Source organism: Agelaius tricolor, unplaced genomic scaffold, assembly GCF_023055355.1.
Source record: "Agelaius tricolor isolate 1412-34295 unplaced genomic scaffold, bAgeTri1.0.p SCAF_6, whole genome shotgun sequence".
Classification (NCBI taxonomy): Eukaryota; Metazoa; Chordata; class Aves; order Passeriformes; family Icteridae; genus Agelaius; species Agelaius tricolor.
This window is the reverse complement of record NW_027269266.1, coordinates 25,546,620-25,566,492: the sequence shown is the minus strand read 5'-3', so window position 1 is coordinate 25,566,492 and position 19,873 is coordinate 25,546,620. Positions and strand designations below refer to the sequence as shown.

The window sequence follows — 19,873 nt, the reverse complement described above, 5'->3', positions numbered from 1 at the left end:
TATGTAAGTGATGTAAATTAACACATAATGTAAGTTTCCAACTCAAGTTTATTATGTATCATGTCTCAATGTTGTAATACCTCACAATGTGTTGACCATATCTTTTATACTCAGTAATACAAATTAATAATCTGTGGCAGCAAAACACAGTAGTACAGCTTTTCCTCAGATTGATAGAGGTAAACTATTTTCCCTTTACAATGAATATGACTTGGAAGTACAAGTTGAATTTTTGCACAAAAGTAAATTTCACTTTGGAAAACACACTTCTCTAATTCTAGAGATTATCAGCTAATTCTTTTTATTCACACCTCAGAAAATTGCATTTTGAACATGAATAGTCTGTTTTATTTGATAATATAATTTATCTCCCACACAGGGTATCAATTCCCTATCCCCTCTTACCTTTCAAATTCTGCAATCAAAATAGCCAGGTGTGAATTTTAAGTGGCACACATTTTTTTGTTTGGCCCCCTGCACAAGAGTTGATTTCATGTGAGGTGCTCACTGAAGGGAGGCTGACCTGAAAGCAGACATCTGCCTGACTGAGCTGTGCCCTGGACAGTATTAGAGAGATTTCACCAGTTCCTGAAGGAAGACTTGAGAAGAAGTTTTATCTCCTCTCCCTATTAATTCTTGGCTCCCTTCTGCACACTTGGCTACTCCTAAATAAAATTTCTACAGGCTGTGGAAAGCTTTGCATAATAATATGTCACTAAAAAATTCTGTACTATATATAATTTCTTTAATATGTGATGTAGATACAGAAAAGACTGAGCTACTACTGTGCAATTCTTTTTAACCACCCCAAAATCACAAAATGCTAAACACTGAAATATGAAATCCATTTGGTATAACATTCTGGTGCTGCATTTATAACCACTACTGTAATACAGATATTTTGATCAGTACATTTAACTGTTTGTTGGTAAATTCTGTACAAATATTGACCATACTGTGAAAGTTGTTGACATACCAGCATTTTTTTTTCCAGTTGAGAAAGAGTTCTGTTTCAAGATTCTGGTGCTCATGCATGCAGAAATCACATGTTGATCCATCTGTTTTGTCCCAATTTACTTTTGATGACAAAGCAAAACATTAATCTTTTAGAAGTAATCTCTGCCATTTGGTTTCCCATGCACTGCTCTTTCATTTTGTGTTGATACTCAGTAGAGCAAGTCATTCCATTCTTCTTTGTGGAAAGGGTTCTGAGTTCCTCTTTTTCAGTGCAAGGGGATGTTGCCATTGCTATCAGCTTGTCCTATTTCTGATCTGATTGCCCACACACAAACACTGTTAACACGTAGATTATCAGCAAATGTGTTAAATGAGAAAGTACAGGAATGTACACCAGGGAAAAGGCACATCTGACCATGCATTCATTAGCAGTTTATTTTGAACAAAATAGTCTGCTACTGTTAATGTTTTAGTTAGAAAGATAATTAAATCTGAAGGAAAAACTAGAAGCTAAAAATCATTAGAAATTACTGTTAGGTGTCTGATCTTAGGAGTCTCTGAGTAACTAGAACATATGCATGCCTTACTTTGTATCACAGCTTTACTATTTACACTTCCATTCTTCAGATTTTTTTCTATCACATTTCGTCCTTCTTGGCTAAAGAGATACTTGGGTGACTCATAAAGTTTAGAATAGTGATTCATTGTTAAAGACAGCTTTGTTTCTATCTGTCTTGTATAATGAAGGTTTTGTTACAAATCATGTCAAGTTAAATGAATGTTGTAAAACTGTAACTTGGGTCAATGCAGAGGAAAGAGAATAAAAGAGCTTGGTGGTTTCTGGGTTTTGTTTTTTAAAAAAGATTTTCTCTAAAAGTATTTTTTTAAAGTGTTTGTTAGCTATTCATGCAAATAATGGGCAAGTATTTATATCTAATCTTAAGCACAGTAAAATAGCATTTAATACTGAGTAGCAAATTCATTGCTGTAGTCATAAACTTTACTTAAAGGTTGGTGGTCATGACAATTGTATTGAATTCCTATGATGAATGAAAATCTGATTTTTTACCACTGATAAAATGTCTTCTAACAGTGGGTAAGCAGAGCAGGAGTGTATTACAGATCTGAAGCAACTTAAGACTTCTGTCTTTTGTTCAAAACCCTCAAGAGGAGATGATATGTGTGCATCAGCAAGGAGTTTGAAACTTCCTTTTGTCCCTACCCAACAAGAAAAGGAAACACAGAGGAAAGCCATATTTGACTGCAACAAAATTTATATTTATTTTCATAAGCTGTTTCTTAACTAACAAGATTATTTGATCAGATGCACTGATGAGTCACCTGAAAACCAGGAGAGAGAGGCACAGTGGTGGCTAATACAAAATACACCCTTCCCCCGCACCCTCCCCCCACAAGAAAATAAAAATAAGACAACAGCCACCAGCCAAAAACTAGACAAGATAATAAACCAAATAAACCTTAAACTTATTAAACCCAAGCTACTAAGTTTGAAATTGTGAACAATTTAGGCAGGTATGTGTTATGTTATGCTCATAAATTAAATCTGGGTTAGTAAATCTCAGATTCAGTGACTTGTGAAGGAACTTAGAAATACAGCTCAAGTCCCTTTTTCATTGCATAGGAAAACCTAAGAAAGTTAATAAAATTTGTTTTGCCAGTAGCTCCTGCAAATATAAGTAGAGCTTGTTGGGCTGCATCCCAATGGTAATGAAGAGGACATGTAGCAGATGAGAAGCTCAAGTGCCCAAACTGCAATAACTGAATCACATCATGATGTGTATGGATGGATGCACATGGTAAGGCCATCCCAGTGACCGAAAAGAGATTTGCAGAAGGATGCACAGCCTGCAGTCCTTGCCACCATGAATCTTCCTCAGAGTTTTGTTGGAGGAATGTGATAAAAATTGTGATGTCAGCATATTCTGCAATAGCAAGAGGAAAGTTATTTGTAAATTTAAACAGAAGTTAAAGTAACCAGGCTCTCAGAGAAAGTACCTGAATAGCTGTGCTTTATGTCACTGGGAATTGGCCTTTATTAAAGACCTGGTCTTGAGTTCACACTGTTCTTCATTCACAGAGTGTTTGTAGTTATTTGAAAGAGGAATGGGAGGAAGCATCCCAGGATGGCCATGGGCACAAAGAGAGGCCCTGCAGGCTTGTTAGAGCCATGGGGAGGCTTGAAGGCAGAACCAGTGGTCAAAATCTCTTTGACAGGGACAGCAGCCTCCCTCTGCAGGCGTCGCTTATGGAGGCGGGGGACTTTGATGTGTGGGTGTTACATGCCTGTATTGAAAGCACAGGAAAGAAATCAAAATCATGGAGTGCTGCTCTTCATGGATCTATAAACTACTATTTTAATGTAGCCTTAACAGATGAGCGTGCTCTATTGCCTGTTTTGTGTTTTAGTCACTGCAAAGTACAGTGATCAACTTCAGGAGTCATAAGTAAGAATTTGGACAACTGCTCAAAAGCAGTGTTTACATGAGAACCTAATTTTTTATTTGCAAAAAAAGAGCCACAATCTCCATATAGCTTTATTTGGCAGAAATACATTGTTACTGTCTTTGGAACATAAAGTGCACTCAGTCTTGTATTTTCACAATATTGAGTATCTCCTTGAGATACTTTGTGGTAGGAATATTTTGTCACACTGTGTCTAGTCCACCGTGTCCCACAAAGAAAGAAATAAACATAGATGAAATCATAGCTTAGACAATATGGATAGAAGGCATAAGAAAACTTAGTGTGCTGAAATAATTCTTGTTTTCTAGAATTGGAAAAAATATTTTTGTTGTTAAAAATAGTTAGCAATTGAAAAAAATTATATCACAAATGTATTGTAAAAGAAAGGACAATAGAGAATCTTAATTTTAAAAGAAATTTTTAGGTATAGGAGGCACTGAAACTCACACCTCAGTGAAATGTCAGTGAAGTATGCTAATGATGAAATACTGGAAAGGTTTTTATATTAACTCACACATGACATGACTTGCTAAAATACAGACTCAGTGTTTCATTATGCCAACAAGAAATATATTAGCCTGTAGTCTCCTGTGGGTACTTGGTGGAAACAATGGTATCTGACAAAGTTTTAATTACATCAAAGTCCCTTGTCTATAAAATTTAGGCTGCTTTTTATTTCACACCTTTCTTCTGGGAGCTAATAGTTGTTAAATACTAGAACAATTTTATAAGTGAATGGTTTCTATGTTAAATTTGATTTTTCTGTTAGCTGTACTCTTGTTTTATGTTTTCACTTAGTAATTACTATGTTTAGTTCAGGAATGGAGGAACCATGCTCTTTCCACTTACTGCTAATGTCTGTAATAAATATAAGGTGGTTGTATAAGCAAAATAATTAGCCTGGTATGGTATAGCTTTATAGTAGTTGAAGATACTTCTCTGTATAGTGAGTAAATCATCGATCTCAGCAACCTCTACTTAAACACCCATAGGTTTGATCAAAGAGGCAGGGAATGAGTTTGCCCAGGTTATCTTGTGACTGGAAAAAGTAACTCCTCTAACAGTGAGAGCATTTCAGATGTCAAGATTGTTAGCTGGCCAGAGAAGTGTATTAATGGAACGTATACAGTTGGCAAAATCCCTGCTTCTAATAATGGAAAAATACACATTTTTCAGCAGTCATAAAGAGTATAAACCTTTATACCCAAATCTGGAAAATTGCAATAGGAAAATGGAATGTAGAGAAAATCACCCAAGTCTTATTGACTAGAAGTAGCTGAATAGTTATGGACAGGCACCGTGAAAATTAAGATTTGGGAATTGATTTAGTATGCCACACTGTCCTCTAATTTGTGTTGTTATTAAGGTGAAATATTTAGGTCTTGAGAATGAGGTTTTCCTTCATTGTTTGCTATGGTACAACTGGCAGTCAATCTGGAAAAAAAACAAAGTGTTAATCCTCAGGGGAGCTTTTCACCTGAGTCTGCCGGATGTAAATTAGGTGCATTAATATGAGTCTGAAAAAATTTATGACATAATGGGTATCTGCTCATGGAGTAATGTTTTATAACGAGGAAATATGAGGGAATGAATATTGGTTTAAGAAAAAGTCAATTTAGCTAGAAAGAAAGAATGTTCTTTGGTGGACGACATTTCTTATCCTGTCCAAGAGCTAGATGGAGAGGCAGTATGTAAAATGAGTATTAAACTTTTGAAGAATGTTATTAAAGGATATTGGCTAGTTAGTTGACTGTCTTTTAGTTGTTGGCTAGGTATAGTTTTCACTGCTAAAAATGGTGGCCTGTATCTCCCTGAGAGTGCAGTGAAGATAATGCAATTAGTTTTGCTAATGTGTGCAAATAGCAAGGCCAAACTCAAGACAGAGGATTTAGGTTTGACCTCTGTGAATTTCCACATGGTAAAACTAGTCTGAACTGTGTGTTTACCTTAGGGATATTGATGTGTGCTATTAGCAGAGAAGAGCATCTCACAAAAATCCAAAGCTATAGCCTAGGCTTCTATTGGAAGATAGCAGTTTGACTTGTGGTTTTCTAAAACATTTGTGTAATCTTAGAAATCTGATAGTATGGATTTTCAATTTTTGGATATTTGATTTTTCTCACTGAAGCACTGTAATTATATCTAGAAAAAAATATTTCCTCATGTAAACTACACTAATAGTAATGGGATTTGACAGAATAATTGTATTAGACAGTGTGCAGCTGGCCAGTCCCCCAGTAAGCACAACTTAATGCAGTACTGAGCCTATTACAAACAGTGCTGGCAGCCCTGCTCCAAAGGGCAGTTAAGGATCAGGGAAGTTGTTTGCTCAGTATCTCAGGAAAAACACACCCCTCTCCCTCTCAGTGTTTTACAGTAGATGTGTGGCAAAAACAATTCCCTTGGGACCTTTGGGTATGTTTTAGTAGGGACATGAACTTGAAATGGAACACATGGGTCAGCAAGTTCAGCTTCCTAAGTCATCATGAGGCAGAAATTTAGTTTAGAACTGCCAGCCTAAAAAGCTTTTTTAAGAAATCATAGGTCACTAGGCCATTACAGTTACGTTAAAGTAATTTGAAAATAAAGTTCCCTTAGCTATGCTTCCTTTTTTCCTCCAAGAGGAAATAGTTATAGAATCATAGAATATCCTGAGATGGAAGTGACCTGCAAGATCATTGAAGTCCAACATCTGGCCCTGCACAGGACAGCCCCAACAATCCCACCATATACCTGAGAGTGTTGTCCCAATGCTTTTTGAGCTCTGTCAGGCTTGTGATCACTTTCCTGGGAAGCCTGTTTCAGTTCCCAACTGGGTGAAGAATCCTTTTCTAATGTCTAAATTAACACCCCCTGACACAGCCTCAGGCCATTCCCTCACATCCTTTCAGTGAGCTCCAGAGAGAAGAGATGGGCACCTGCCTCTCTTCTTGCCCACTTATAGGCAGTTTTCTCTTTTATTTTGAAGTGTTGTGCTCGTACTCCCCTTTTCTCCAATAGTTGAACTTGATTTTTTTTTTCAGTTCATGCTAATAAAGCAATTATTGTCAGCACAATTGAAGAGCTATGTTCAAACTGTGGAGTGTAATATAAAAAGCTATATTCCTTCATATGAATACGGATTATTTGGATTCAATGCTATGGCAACAATAGGTGACCCAAATTATTTTACAGTCGAGGTGCTTCATCTACTGTGTGCTGTCAGATGCCAAGAAGCATAAATATAATTCTATTGTGTGAATAAACAACTAGAAGTTTCCTATCTTGTTACTGTATAATAAGTCTTATGATGTTTTGGGGAAGGAACTAAAGTTAGGTTTATTGAGCTTAGAATAGATAAGAAACCATGTTTAAAAAAAAATACTTAAGAAACAATTATAGAGCACTGTTGACTTTCATGAAGGGGTAGAGTGCCTCCTCAGCGAGTTTGCTGGTGATATGAAACAGGGATGAGTGGTTGATACCCCAGAGGGCTGTGTAGCCCTCCAGAAGGATCTGCATGGCTGGGGGAGATGGGCAGAGAAGAACTGTCTGATACTCAACAAGGGCAAGTGCAGGGTCTGGCTTTTGGGGAGGAATAACACCATGTACCAGGACTGACCTCCTGGAGAGCAGCTCTGTGGAGAGCAGCCTGCAGGTCCTAGTGGGCAACGAGCTTTCCATGAGGCAGCAATGCGCTTTGTGGCCAAAAATGCCAATGGTGTCCTGGGGTGCATTAGGAAGAGCATTGCTGGGAGGTTGAGGGAGATGATCCTGCCCCTCTACTCAGCCCTGGTGAGGCTGCACCTGGCATCCAGGTCTGGGCTCCTCAGTACAAGAGAGATATGGAACTCCTGGAGCAGATCCAACTGAGGGTGACAATGATGATTAAGGGACTGGAGCATCTCTCTTGTGAGGAAAGGCTGAGCCCTGTTATAATTGAGAAGACTAAGAGGGGATCATATCAATGTCTGTAAGTATTTGAAGGGAGAATGTCAAGATGATGGAGCCAGGCTCCTCTTGGCAGTGCCAAGTTTTGGGAAAAGAGGCAACAGGCAGAAACTAAAGCATGAGGAAGAGCTTTTCTACTGTGAGGATGACTGAGCACTGGAACAGATTGCCCAGAGAAGTTGTGGAGCCTCCTTCCCTGGAGGTATTCAAGAGCCTTCTGGGCACAATTCTGTGCCATGTGCACTAAGAGACCTTGCTTGAGCAGGGACCCCCAGTGGTCCCTTAACATTAACCATTCTGTCATTGTTAAAGACTATATTAATGCCCTCCCTATTCTTTGTAAATCCTTATGTTCCAACTCCTTATTTTTGTGTGACCTGCTGTTTCCTTAAAGAACTTGTTTTTCTTCTTAAGTGAGAAGCTTTTATTCAGGACATGGCTATCCTGTTCTATAAAGTTGCACCCCTACTGGCTGATGATCTTTCCCTAGGAAACACACTGTATTCTTCAAATCTTTTTCAAGACCAAAAATTGCTGAAGAACATCAGGCAGCAATACTGTTGTAAAGGGTTAAGTGGTATGCAGAACTCAAATGTACTTCTATATTTTAAGTCTATCTATCTTTCTGAAATTCAATCTGCTGATAAAACTTTATAACTGATACAATTAAGTTACTTAAGATGATATTGCAAGGTTTTTAATGTCTGTCTGAGATGTAAATCGTATCAGTGATATCAAGAGAAATGATGTGCAAAGTGGAGAGGTGTGGATAATGTGGTGCAACCTTTATAATATTTACAGTTGTCTGTAAGTTTTTTTCCCTGATAAGTCCTGATGAATTATTTTAAACAAAATCTTAAGTGAGAAATTAAAAATGTATTCAATTCAAGGTAAAACTGGCAGCAAATATTAAGCTGTTATATAGATATTCTGGGCTTTCAGTGTGATTTTCTGATAGAATGTTGTAGACTTAACTGAATAGAGACATTCATTTAAAAATTAAAAAAAAAGTGAAATAAGCTCCATCTCTTTTTGCTTCCAGCAATTACTTGTCGCAGACAAGATGGAGGACAAGCTGACATCAGTGAGTGCCTTAAGTACTCTGGCCCATTACCACCCTTGACACAGATGTGCCAGATTCCCTGCCAAGATGACTGTCAGTTTACGAACTGGTCAAAATTTTCTCCCTGTAATGGGGACTGTGGAGGAGTCAGGACAAGGAAACGCACTCTTGTTGGTAAGAGTATCAAGCAAAATAATGCTTCTTTTATTTATTATTGATAATGTTTTGTTTAAAACCTGAGGACTTCAGAGGTTCCCTTTTGACAAGTGTTACAGTGGCAGAAAGCAGATCCAATGTCATGCTCTGTACGCTGCTGGTGGAACAATACCCAGGAGTAAAAACTTGTGCCATATGTTAGAGACTTGATATGGATAAATGGCTAGAGAGAAGATGGGAGAGCACAGAAGAATACTTTTTTCCCCAAATATAGTGCACATAGTAGGGGTTTTTTTGTTCTGTTGGGGTTTTTTTTTTGGGTTTTTTGGGTTTTTTGTGGGTTTTTTTTTGACAGACAAGTCAGCAATCATCTCACTTTAACAGGATCAGATGTTAACCCACTTGCCTTCCTCTTCCCACACCTGGTCTTGGCTAAAGCAGACTTCCTTCTCTCATGGTGTTCTTTGGTGCATTTAGAGCTGCTATGGCAGCTGAGTATGTTTCAGCATTTTGCTATAAACCACCATTTTCAGCCTTAAGTTTTGGCTTACCTCTTTTGAACTTAGCTGCAGTCTTGAATGTCAGATTATGAATGATTAAGCCAGTCCTTTCTCTGGCTGAATGTTTCCTCTCCTAGTTCTTTCTTTTGCCATTTTTCTTTGTCTACATCCAGCACCACAGACTAGATAAGGCAATACATTGGCTAATTTTTTGCCTTATTTCTTGAGATAAGTAATAATGCTCTTTTTTTTTGTGTCCCAAGAAGGCTCTTTAAGTTTTATTTAGCAGAATAAAAAGATTTACCAGTGATGCCCTAGCCACGGACTTGTCTTAGTCTGGACACTGTTCCACTTTGAAGCAATTTTTCTTCAATTTCTTTTTCGTCTATTGTTTGTTGGTTTTGGTGTTTTTTTATATTATTTTTTCTTCTGCATAAAGTGAAAAAAAAGCCCTGCTTCTAAATTATAATTGAAACCTCAAGAGTGAGGCTTGGCCTCTGTCACAGCACTCTTTGCCAATTAGTCTGTATTGTCTGTGGTGCAGGAAAGCTAGCTAAGGGGGGTGCCCATTAGCAGGCCCAGAAAGAATGTGATAGGATCCAAACCCTCTCCCTGTCTCCATCCCCCTGTAAATCAGAAGACCAGTGGAAAATGAATAATTCATGATCTTCAAGAAGCCTCACTGTGACTGTCTAATAATTCCGGTAAGCTTTATGTCAGGTTTGCTTCCACAAGGGAAAAAATGAACAAAACTGACTCACAGTATTTTTCCTTATTTTAAAAACAGAGCAAGAAAGTACATATTCTTCCTACCATAATATTAACACTTTGTGATGCTTCCTGTCTTCATTTAAGTTAGCCCTTCAAACTTGCCAACTCTGTGATATGTGCTATGGTGTATTCTCTGTGGGCAATGTGTTACCCAGACTAATTCATAGTGCTTGACTTGGAATAAATTCATAATTATTCCTGGTAAATACTTCCAGAGGAGAAGCATACATTTAGTGTTATCAAAAGAATGAGAAACTTTTCTCCAGGTATCTATTTTCTATTCTACTGTTCTAAATGAAGACAGTAGCAAATACAAGAATTAAGGTTGTTGCTTCAATGCCAGTGCCTTGTTTTGAATAGCGAGGAAAATGCTACAGAATATTACAGTAATATCTAAGTAACAGCTACTTAGATACTACTTAGTAACAACCACTACTTTTGCAAAGACTACTACATTAATTTATATAAACTGGTATGGAAAGGAAAACTAAGCAAACTTTACCAAAGAGAAGATTTAAATATATTTAGTGGAAAGGGGAAATTGAGTGGATGGCTATGCTCCAGTTTAGGAAAGAAAGCAAGAACAGTACTGAATGGAAACAAATTCAGAGAAGGAGCTTATTCTATTAGAGGGGAAGAATGGTAATTATGAACAAATATATGAAAACAGGTGATTAAAGAATTCTGACATTTTGAAAGAAGGTACTAGTATAGCAAAGATGCATGTTACTCCCTTCTTGATTTCTTCCTTCAACTTGAAAAAGCTTGATCCCAATAGAAATCTTGTCATTGAACTGCACACTGCTGAAGAAATAGAGGAAAAGAGTGTATTTGTTTAATCTGTAACTTTTTCAAACTTCACTCCTGAAACATTTTTTTCCAAATTAAATATAAATTACATCTTCTTTTTTAAAAATAAATTGCCTTTATGCAAATTGTAGGTATCCACTACTTTAGAAATTAAATTCAATCACCTAATTTAATAAAGATAAATGTAACAGGTATTAGGTGTATGTATGTATGTATGTAGTTGCAAGGACTTGTTACAGAAGCCTGAATTGAATTTTTGGGAGATAAGCTGTAAACTGACATAAACTTGCTAATAACTGTTTCGTCTTTCTAGGGAAAAGTAAGAAAAAGGACAAATGTAGAAATTCTCAGTTGTATCCTCTGATTGAGAATCAGTTTTGCCCGTGTGACAAGTACAGCGCTCAGCCTGTGGGAAATTGGTCAGACTGTATTTTACCAGAGGGTAAGATGGAAGTGCTGCTGGGAATGAAGGTCCAAGGAGATGTTAAGGAATGCGGACAAGGCTATCGTTACCAGGCCATGGCGTGCTATGACCAAAACAATCGACTTGTGGAAACATCACGATGCAACAGCCATGGTATTTACAAACCTATTTTCTTTCATCTGTTTGCTTATGTGCTTTAAGTTTAAGATAATAAATGTACAAGTAGAATTAGAAGATTAATATTTATTGGTTAGGCTGCCTTTTATCCCAAGATACCTTCAAACCTAGCATGTTTTTGCTGACTTTTAAAATAGTAAAATTAAGTAAAATAATGGTAAACTACTAATTAGGTATTTTAATTGAAAAAAATTAAAATCTTATTTTTCCTGAGAATGGTAGCTAAAAATTTGAGAATAGAGCCATTTAGAAGAGGCAAATTCACAAAAAATAAATAAACACAGGACTATTTTGGAAAGGCTAAAATTATTTCCACAGATTCTTTAGATAGCTTTAAACCCTTAAATAGCCTTATCTCTACCATTTGCTCTTCAGCACCTTCACTAACAGGACCTGAGTTCAACAGCACACAGCACTTTTTCTCTGTGTAAATCTGTCATGTGTAAAACTAGGAAGGTTAAAGACTTTATATTCTTTGTATTTACATTGCTCCAGGAAGGAACAGTGTTCCTTCCTAAAGGGGATGCATCTGTAGCATTAGGATCAAAACTGGCTGTTTCTGGTTTTCAGTGAGCCTGAAATGTCCTAATTGACATCAGTGGAGTTTTTGTCTTCCTTTTTTTCCTGCTTGCGGTGCAAACTTGTATCTGAGCAATTGGTATGAAAAGCTGGATGTTAGTGCCATTAAAAGGTCAATCTAAGTTTAATTCACTTATTTAATTCTACTTTCTAATGTTAAATTAAGATAACAGAAATTTCATTTATTTACTTGGATATATTTAAAATAACTAATCAAAGAGATTGAATTGAATAAGGCAATTTTAATTTGCGCTATTAATTCTAGTTTAGAGATCTGATAAACTAGAAATTCAATGTATCAAGTCAAGGTGTTAGCATATACTATGTTAGAAATTAATCACTTTTCAGCATTAAGTTCAGAGTGACCTTTGAAAATTGGAAAATTGTAAAAGCACTTCAGTATGTAGGAAAGTAGGAGAAGTGATGGCCCACTGCCAATCAGTTTTCAATGACTTGAAGAATGGGCACTGCCAGCTTTTGTGTCAAAAAAAAGGAAAGAAACTGTTTGTCCAAGAGCATGTTGTTGGTGTTGCATGTGGTAAGTGACATGCTGCTGCTAGGAACAAGTTTTTGTGTAGAACAAGTATGGATGTAGCTGCTTTCAAGCCCTGGCAGTGCATTTTGAGGTGCAATTCCATTGCAGGAATCAAAGAAGTAGAAGAGGAATAAAAAAGTGTATTCTAAACCAACATTGTTTACCCTGATAGAATTCTCTCTTCATGATAGTAATTTCTGATCCAATAGATTTTATCAGGGAATGTGGCCTACATTCACAGTGACCACAATGAATAATAATCCAGTGGAAAAGCTGCTAACAATGTGTTACTCCTGCTAAAACGAGGGCTACTGTTCATGTACTATTAGCACTCACAGGCATCCTTCCAAAAACACAGTATAGCAATGCTTTGTTGTGCTCTTTCTTTCTCAAGTTCCATCTTTCTTTTTTTTTTTTTTTTGTCACAGGCGACTTGAAGTCTCTTTTAACTTTGTAAAATGGAAGTGTTTGCTTGTCATTACTTTATTTATTGTAGGTTGGGAAGCCTGAAACCTTTGTTTTTAGGTGTTGTTTTCCTTTGAATTCTTTTTTTCTAGATCACTTTACTAAGATGTCTGGTTTCTTGATATTCCACTACACGACCCCCCCACCTCACACCCCTCCTGTTGGTGTTTTCTCATCAGTTCCATCTGAGAGGGAGGGTACACATTAACTTGGTCCACGATGTAATGTGTGAGCAGATGAAGCTTGGAGTTCATATTGAACAAATCCTGTATTTCTTCTACTTTCCTAGAATTGTTTGACAGGAGTTTCATGTATACAGGGAATGAAGAATCTAACATGATTTTGATGATGAAGGTTTAAACCGATGCTAATGAATACATCACTAAATTTATGGTTTCCTTTCCAGTAGATCCTCTGTTATTGATAGGTATTGTACATAGACATAGTGTAGGCTTACATAAAGCTTACTTAATTTATTGTTTGCCTTCAGCATTTTTCCAGGTTAAGCATATTTTTGAAAATACAAGGGAGCTAGAGCAAATTACATAGCTTTTTCAATCTAATTTCAGTATATGTTTACTGCCTTTTCTGAGTAACTACTTTGTATTCATGGATTACATTCTGATGATTTGTTTTGTTTTTTGCAACGTGTACAAACTTCTGCTTTGCCAGTTAAATCTTATTTTATATTTTCCCAGTACTTATTTACAACACTTTTCTTGTTATTCTCATGCCCTTGTTGTGTGACAGTTCTTCAGTTTGGCATCTTCTCTAGGTTTTAGTATGCTCTTTGTTTTGGTTTGGTTTGGTTTGATTTTATTATGGTTGGGGTTTTTTTGTTGTTGTTCTTGTTTGAAGATTGTTTTGTTTTGTTTTGTTTTGTTTAAGAACAAACATAAAAGCTATATGATGCCAAATCAACAAGGACTTCTGCAGTATCACAAAAGTACCCCACCTGCTGGAAAATAAAAATGCCTTGTAGCTTCCCATCAATCTGCATTTGGCTTTTCAAGCAGAACTTGACAGGACACATAATTCAAGCCTGCTTGGGTTATTTTTGTAAATTTTAACAGAGGATCTTATTTCCCTACAGCAATGATTTTTCACTAATTTTATAACTGATTTTTCACTGGATTTTTCACTAATTTTTTTAACTGATCTAAAGTGTCATCAGGTTTTTCTTCTATGTTACTGTTTTACTCTTAGTTCCTGTGGGTCTCTTATTTCTTTTCCAAATATTATATTATGTAATTGCAATTTTTATAGGATGTGATTTGGTGAATTAGCTTGTACTAGGAGGGACAATAAGACCAACACTTAAGGGAAGATATTTCCTGTCTGGTATCCAACTTCAGCTTTTTTTGTCATCTCACACTGTGAAATCCTGAAATGGGAAATGGAGATGATTGAACTTCTTCAGCTGTGACAACAACCTTTAAATCTGACAAGAAGGACAAACTGCACCCACACTGATGTTATTAATACATCATGAGATATGTTTTGTGATATATTCAAATAACACAAGAAGCTCAAATAGTGAGACTTGCAAAAGTTTTATGTAAATATTACCATGTAAATTAAAAAAGCCATGAACAGGTCGGTGTTGTAAGCCATGTTGTTTTGAATGGAAGAAATGAGAAGACAGGACTGCTCTGTTGTGCCAAAAAATTCATAAGCTCTTTGTTTTGCAAAATGTTGCTTGCTTATCATCACAATTTGGTTATTTATTCAGAAAAGTAAAAGTAACCAGAGCCAGAAGGATAAATACTTCAGGGCTCTCTTTTCTGCATGGCACATCTCATGTTCAAAAGATTTAAGAGTTAACTAACTGACTGTCTCACAGACACCAAGGAGCTAAAGGACAGATGTGACACAAGGACCACCCTAAATTAGTACACCCATCTGAATATTCTCGTGATAATTTTTGAAATTTTGGGTGCAGTTATAAAATCCCAAGTGCAAACAAGTTTCTCAAAAAGACAGGAGTGACTGTGAAAGAAAAGGAAAGGCAAATTATAGTAAAGTAACTCTATTGGTACTGCTGGTTAGAACTGCGGGAAGAAGAGGGCAGAAGTCCTTCTGCAGAGGTTCCTCAGCTTTCTGTAGCTTAACAGGAGCTTCAAAAACAATCCCAAACAAACAGTTGAAAGTAGACTTAAGTTTCAGCTGCAGAGAGGGAAGGTGGTTTGTTTTTTCCTTACTTTCTTTTTTATCTGTGTTATATATGCCAAATATTTTGACTTTCATTTTCAAAATACTTTGTTTCACATTTAAGTTAAATTTATTTTTAAGAAAGTTTACACTATTCAGTGGCCATTTGAAATATTCTGCCACTGGTATTTTCATCCATTCCAGTTCTGCAGAGCGTAGGCAAGAGCTAAGAGCCTCCAGATGTCAGCAGGTGTGGGAACATCAGCTAAAAGGGGTAACTGAGCTGCTCTTTACCTGTTTCCCTTAGTGGAACACACATAAATTGCCATTTCCCTGCTTTTCAATTCTACATAGATAATTTTATTGGGAAAATATAATAACTTATTTTGTTAATCAAATGTGAGAGGTTTTTTTCTCCATTAGAAAAGCCACAGTTGTTTTTCATAGCTTTATCCCTGCCGTGAGTTGTGTACTAGAGCTCTGTGGATAATGACATGTGTCTGCCAACAATCTGTTTCAATGTATTTGTGAAAAAATTGAGATTCTCGTCATTGTTCCTTTAAATTGGACCTTGGAATGTTCATGACAAAAAAACCAAAAGCAAGCCACTCCTGTGCTTATGAACGAAACTATTTGCTCTTCAGTATTCAGTTTTTCTCCACCATATATCAATTATGAATCATGACCCACATAAGCTGGGTGGTGGTTGTGTTTGTGTGTGCCTACGGAAGGCAAACAGAGGAGCATGGCAGACAGATGCAGCGTTTTTATATAGGTCGTATTACTCTGCTTAATTCATGTCCGTTTACTGTTAAGACCTTAGGCACAGTCAAGCAGTCAGGATAGTTTGTCTGCTGCCTTATTAGTGTGAGATTATTTCCCCCTTCAGCATTAATTAAATGAGATGCATTGATTTGTGCTGACTCTACAAAGCCCTCTGTGGCTACAAGGCTTATGTGGAGGATTAGAGAGGAATATCTGCATATCAGTGAATACTTTTGCAACAGCTGCTAGGAGTATCATTGTGAATGGAGGAATTTTATATTTAATTGCTTATATGTGCAATAAAATAAAATCTTGTGTGGTATAACAGAGTCTGTATAGTCCAAGATGTCTGTCACAGCTTGCTTTATCCACTTCTATTAGGATTTTTAGATGTGTTTTTTCACTCTCAGTAGTCTAACCTGAAGCAATGCAAATTTACACAGAAAAAAAAAATCAGTGTTAAAATTTAATTGGGACTTTCTGTTGAATGTTTATTCAAAAGAAAATATATCTCCCCTTAGAAATTCTAATCTAGTATGGTAGTAAGCCTAGATTCTCAAATTGTTATTAAGATACTTTACTGTTTCATAGCCTATATAATTCTCATATTTTTTAAAATCTATATATATTTATGTCATGTGTTCTCTAGCAATATATTACCTATTGCCCTGCACCACAAGTCCTACCTCAGGCCTCTGAATTCTGGTGCCTCTACATCTGCCTGGTCAACAGGACATTAGTCTTAAAGCAGCCATCCATCAATCCAAAGAGCTGCAGTTAGTTCACCAGAGGAAGAATAACTGATGCAGGAGATAGTTAAGCATGAACAATTGCTCTCAGATTTTGAGCCTTTGAAGGGTAATCCTGAAAAAAAAAAAATCTTATGGTGTTCAATATATCTTTCCATGGATCAACAGAAATATGAATACTCTCTAGAAACACATATCTTCTGATACAAATGAAATGCAAATAGTTGTATATTTCTTTGTCCTGGAAGATGAGATCTATGAACTTTGTATTTTCTGGAAAAAAAAATCTGTGAGAACAACATAAAGCATTTTTTTCTTTGAAACATAACATGACATTTAGTCATGAAAGTAGGAGCATAATTCTGTCAGTCCTAGGGACAAAAGAGTTCACGTAAACATTTTGTGAGATGTTTATGTTTGCACCCTTCAACTGGAGTAGTCAGTCTGTTCCTACACATCACACATGCAGTTTGTGGGGGAAAGTCTCATATCCACCTACTTATCCTGCTTTGTCATTAGAGAAAGCGTGAAGTCCATTAAAGTCCTCCCTTATAAATTATCCATCACATCTGTTAATTACTTTGCTCTAGGAGTCCAGATTTTATAGCCAATTAGCAATGGGACAGTAAACTTTTCCCTTTTACTAATGAGTTCAGTTCATACTCCTAGTGGTTCAAAGCCATTTGTTAAAATTGTGGTTCAGTAATCTTTAATGACAGAATAGCCATGTTCTCACTCATAACAGACAACTGCCCATTTCACAGCCTTATAGGAGCTGAAATAACTGAGAAACTACTGCCCTGGGAGCAGCCACAGGCCCTTAGATATAGGCAACTCCTTCCAACACCTCTCTGGGCCATGCAGGGCTGTACCCTGTACCACAGTACACCATGGTCCCATCTCTCCAACATCCCCCAGATGTTGTGAGGAGAAGGAAATGATGCTGTGGAACACGTCAGTCAGGATGAGAAACAGCAGGCAAAAAGTGAACTGCTGATGTCCAGAGAACAGATCTTCAGCCCTTAAAATGTTGGGTTTCTATTTCACTGTCCCTCCTTCATCTTAGCTCTTCTTCATAGACATTTCACTGCTCTCATTCTTTCCTTCTCTCTGCCATTACCTTGGTAATTACCTTGGTAATTTCTTGCTTGTTCTTTGAACCTCAAAGCTCTGGTATGACTTTTGGTGCAATTATATTAACCAACCAGTCTATGTGATATAATGGGGTGACATTCCACCATAGAGATGTTTACCCACACACTAGAGGCTTGTTTCTGTAATAAGGTTCTATACTAACACACACACAGGGTTGGTCTAACACAAGCAGCACCTTTTTAAGGGTGATTTGATCAAACTGAAAACAATACTGAAAGTTTAAAAATGGCTCCTTCACATCTTTTCATGTCAGAAACTATGTATTTGCATCACCAGTCTCATTTGCATGTAGTATTTCTGGTGACTTCATTTCAATATTTTTGTATATAACAATATTCTGTCTTGTCACTTGCTAAATTTTTTGCAGTGTGAATAGTTTACAAGTAAAACCATCTGAAATTTAACAAAAACAGCAACAACAACAACCAAGTGTAAACTTTTCAAAGTTCTTCAATATCTGCTTTCTTGGATTTGAGGGAGGATTGCTATGAACTTACAGAGATCATCCTTAATCACCCTAAAAGATATGCTGAGTTCATACACAAAGAAAGGCATCTGAGGTGATGACTAGTCCAGAGAAGCTTTTCCTGAAAAGTACCATTTGACAGGTAGTAATTGGAGTGGAGTGGAATATGTAATTTTCAACAAGTAATTTTTTTTTTTTTAATTCACTCGTCTTTCTTGACTAAAGTGCTTTCTGTAAACAATTGGAAGTGTGCTTCTTCCTCAGTTCTAAGGGAGTCCAGTGGAATAGCTAAATGTTAAACAGTCCATTGAGCAAAATACTGAGGCCCTTGAGAGGAAATACATGCCAAGGGATGAAAATGCCAAAAACTTTTTGATGTCAGATATAACAAGGTCATTTTCATTCTGCATACTAATTACATATGGAATACAAATCAGAGAGCACAGTGTTTGTATTTCTTCCCTTTGTCCTCTACTTTGATTTGTGAGAACATTCTTCATTGCATTTCAGGCTCTGGCCAGAGAATGCCAGCGTAAGCTCTTGAGAGCATTTTGTTCTGTTTGTGCTTCACCAAGATATTACTTTTGGCAGGATGTTTATTTCTTTTCTCTTCTTTCTTTGTTTCTGTGTAGTGTCTCCTTACAATTCTCCTGGCTTATGTTCTGAGCCATTTATTTCCTCTTCCCTCTCACTGTCTTTTCTTACCCTTTCCTCTATTCCTCCTTAGTCCCTCTTTTGTTTTGCATTTCCTCTGTTGTTTTGAATTCTGACTCTTTGCCATGAAGTGTAACTTCATAGAATTGTGTCCTGAGTTGGCAGGGATCCCCAAGGATCACAGAGTCCAACTCCTGGCCCTGCAGAGGACACCCCAAGAGTCACACCATGTACCTGAGAGCATTGTCCAAATGCTTCTTGAAATCTGCCAAGCTTCATGCTATGACCAGTTCCCTGGGGAGCCAGTTCCTGTGCCCAACCACCCTCTGTGTGAAGAAAATTTTTCTAATATATAATCTAATCTTTGTGTTCTTAGATATAGGCAAAAATTTTTTATTTTCTTTTCCGTCTGTTTGGAGAAGCTGTGAAATTCCTTTGTGGACCCCCTTAACTGTGTTAGTACACCAGTAGTTGGGAGTTTTTTAATGCTTGTCTTGCATCTTACAAAATAATAAGTGTTTTTATCTCTGCTCTCCAAATATGGTCCACACTTCCAGAATCTCCAGGTGATCCTACCTTGTTAGAGCTCCTTTTTGGTGCTTTCATTGATTGACTCCATTCTTGTTCACTTCTTAACGTGTCTTTTCCATTCTTCTTGTTCAGCTGTTTAGCTTTCATATGTGGAGTTTGGGTCTTGATGCTTTTCTGAGAAAATAGGAAAGAGGGAGGGGAGAGCATCATAGGCCAGATATCATGGAGATGGCACAGGAGAGAGCTGCATGGTGAACAGAAGCCATTCCATGAAGCTTGCAGGATTAAGGAGCCAGTATAAGATTGCAATTCAGTATTTTTTCATTATAGTGTAGATAGTGTCATGTGGACCGCTGCATCCTCTACAAAATGCATTAACATATCAGCAGGTTGCAGTTTTCCATGCCATAACTCTTTGTAAGACTCTGTATCTGTAGTAGGATGCTGTTTTGCCTTTTTTGCATTCTATGGTGAGGCAGCTCTTGTGGTTGACTTCAATGTTGATAATGCATGGGTAGTATAAAGGTTTCTCCAGTGATATGGTTTCATTT

General features: G+C 37.0%; 1 protein-coding gene across 1 annotated transcript in view; it reads left to right on the top strand.

The window, feature by feature from the left end:
* Window positions 1–19,873, top strand: part of THSD7A (thrombospondin type 1 domain containing 7A) — a 254,024-nt gene that overhangs the window by 201,492 nt on the left and 32,659 nt on the right. Inside the window, exons 14-15 of the mRNA XM_071429098.1 lie at window positions 8,414–8,608; window positions 10,985–11,248. Of these exons, the coding sequence (XP_071285199.1) occupies window positions 8,414–8,608; window positions 10,985–11,248 (459 nt within the window). The remainder of the gene's footprint in view (window positions 1–8,413; window positions 8,609–10,984; window positions 11,249–19,873) is intronic.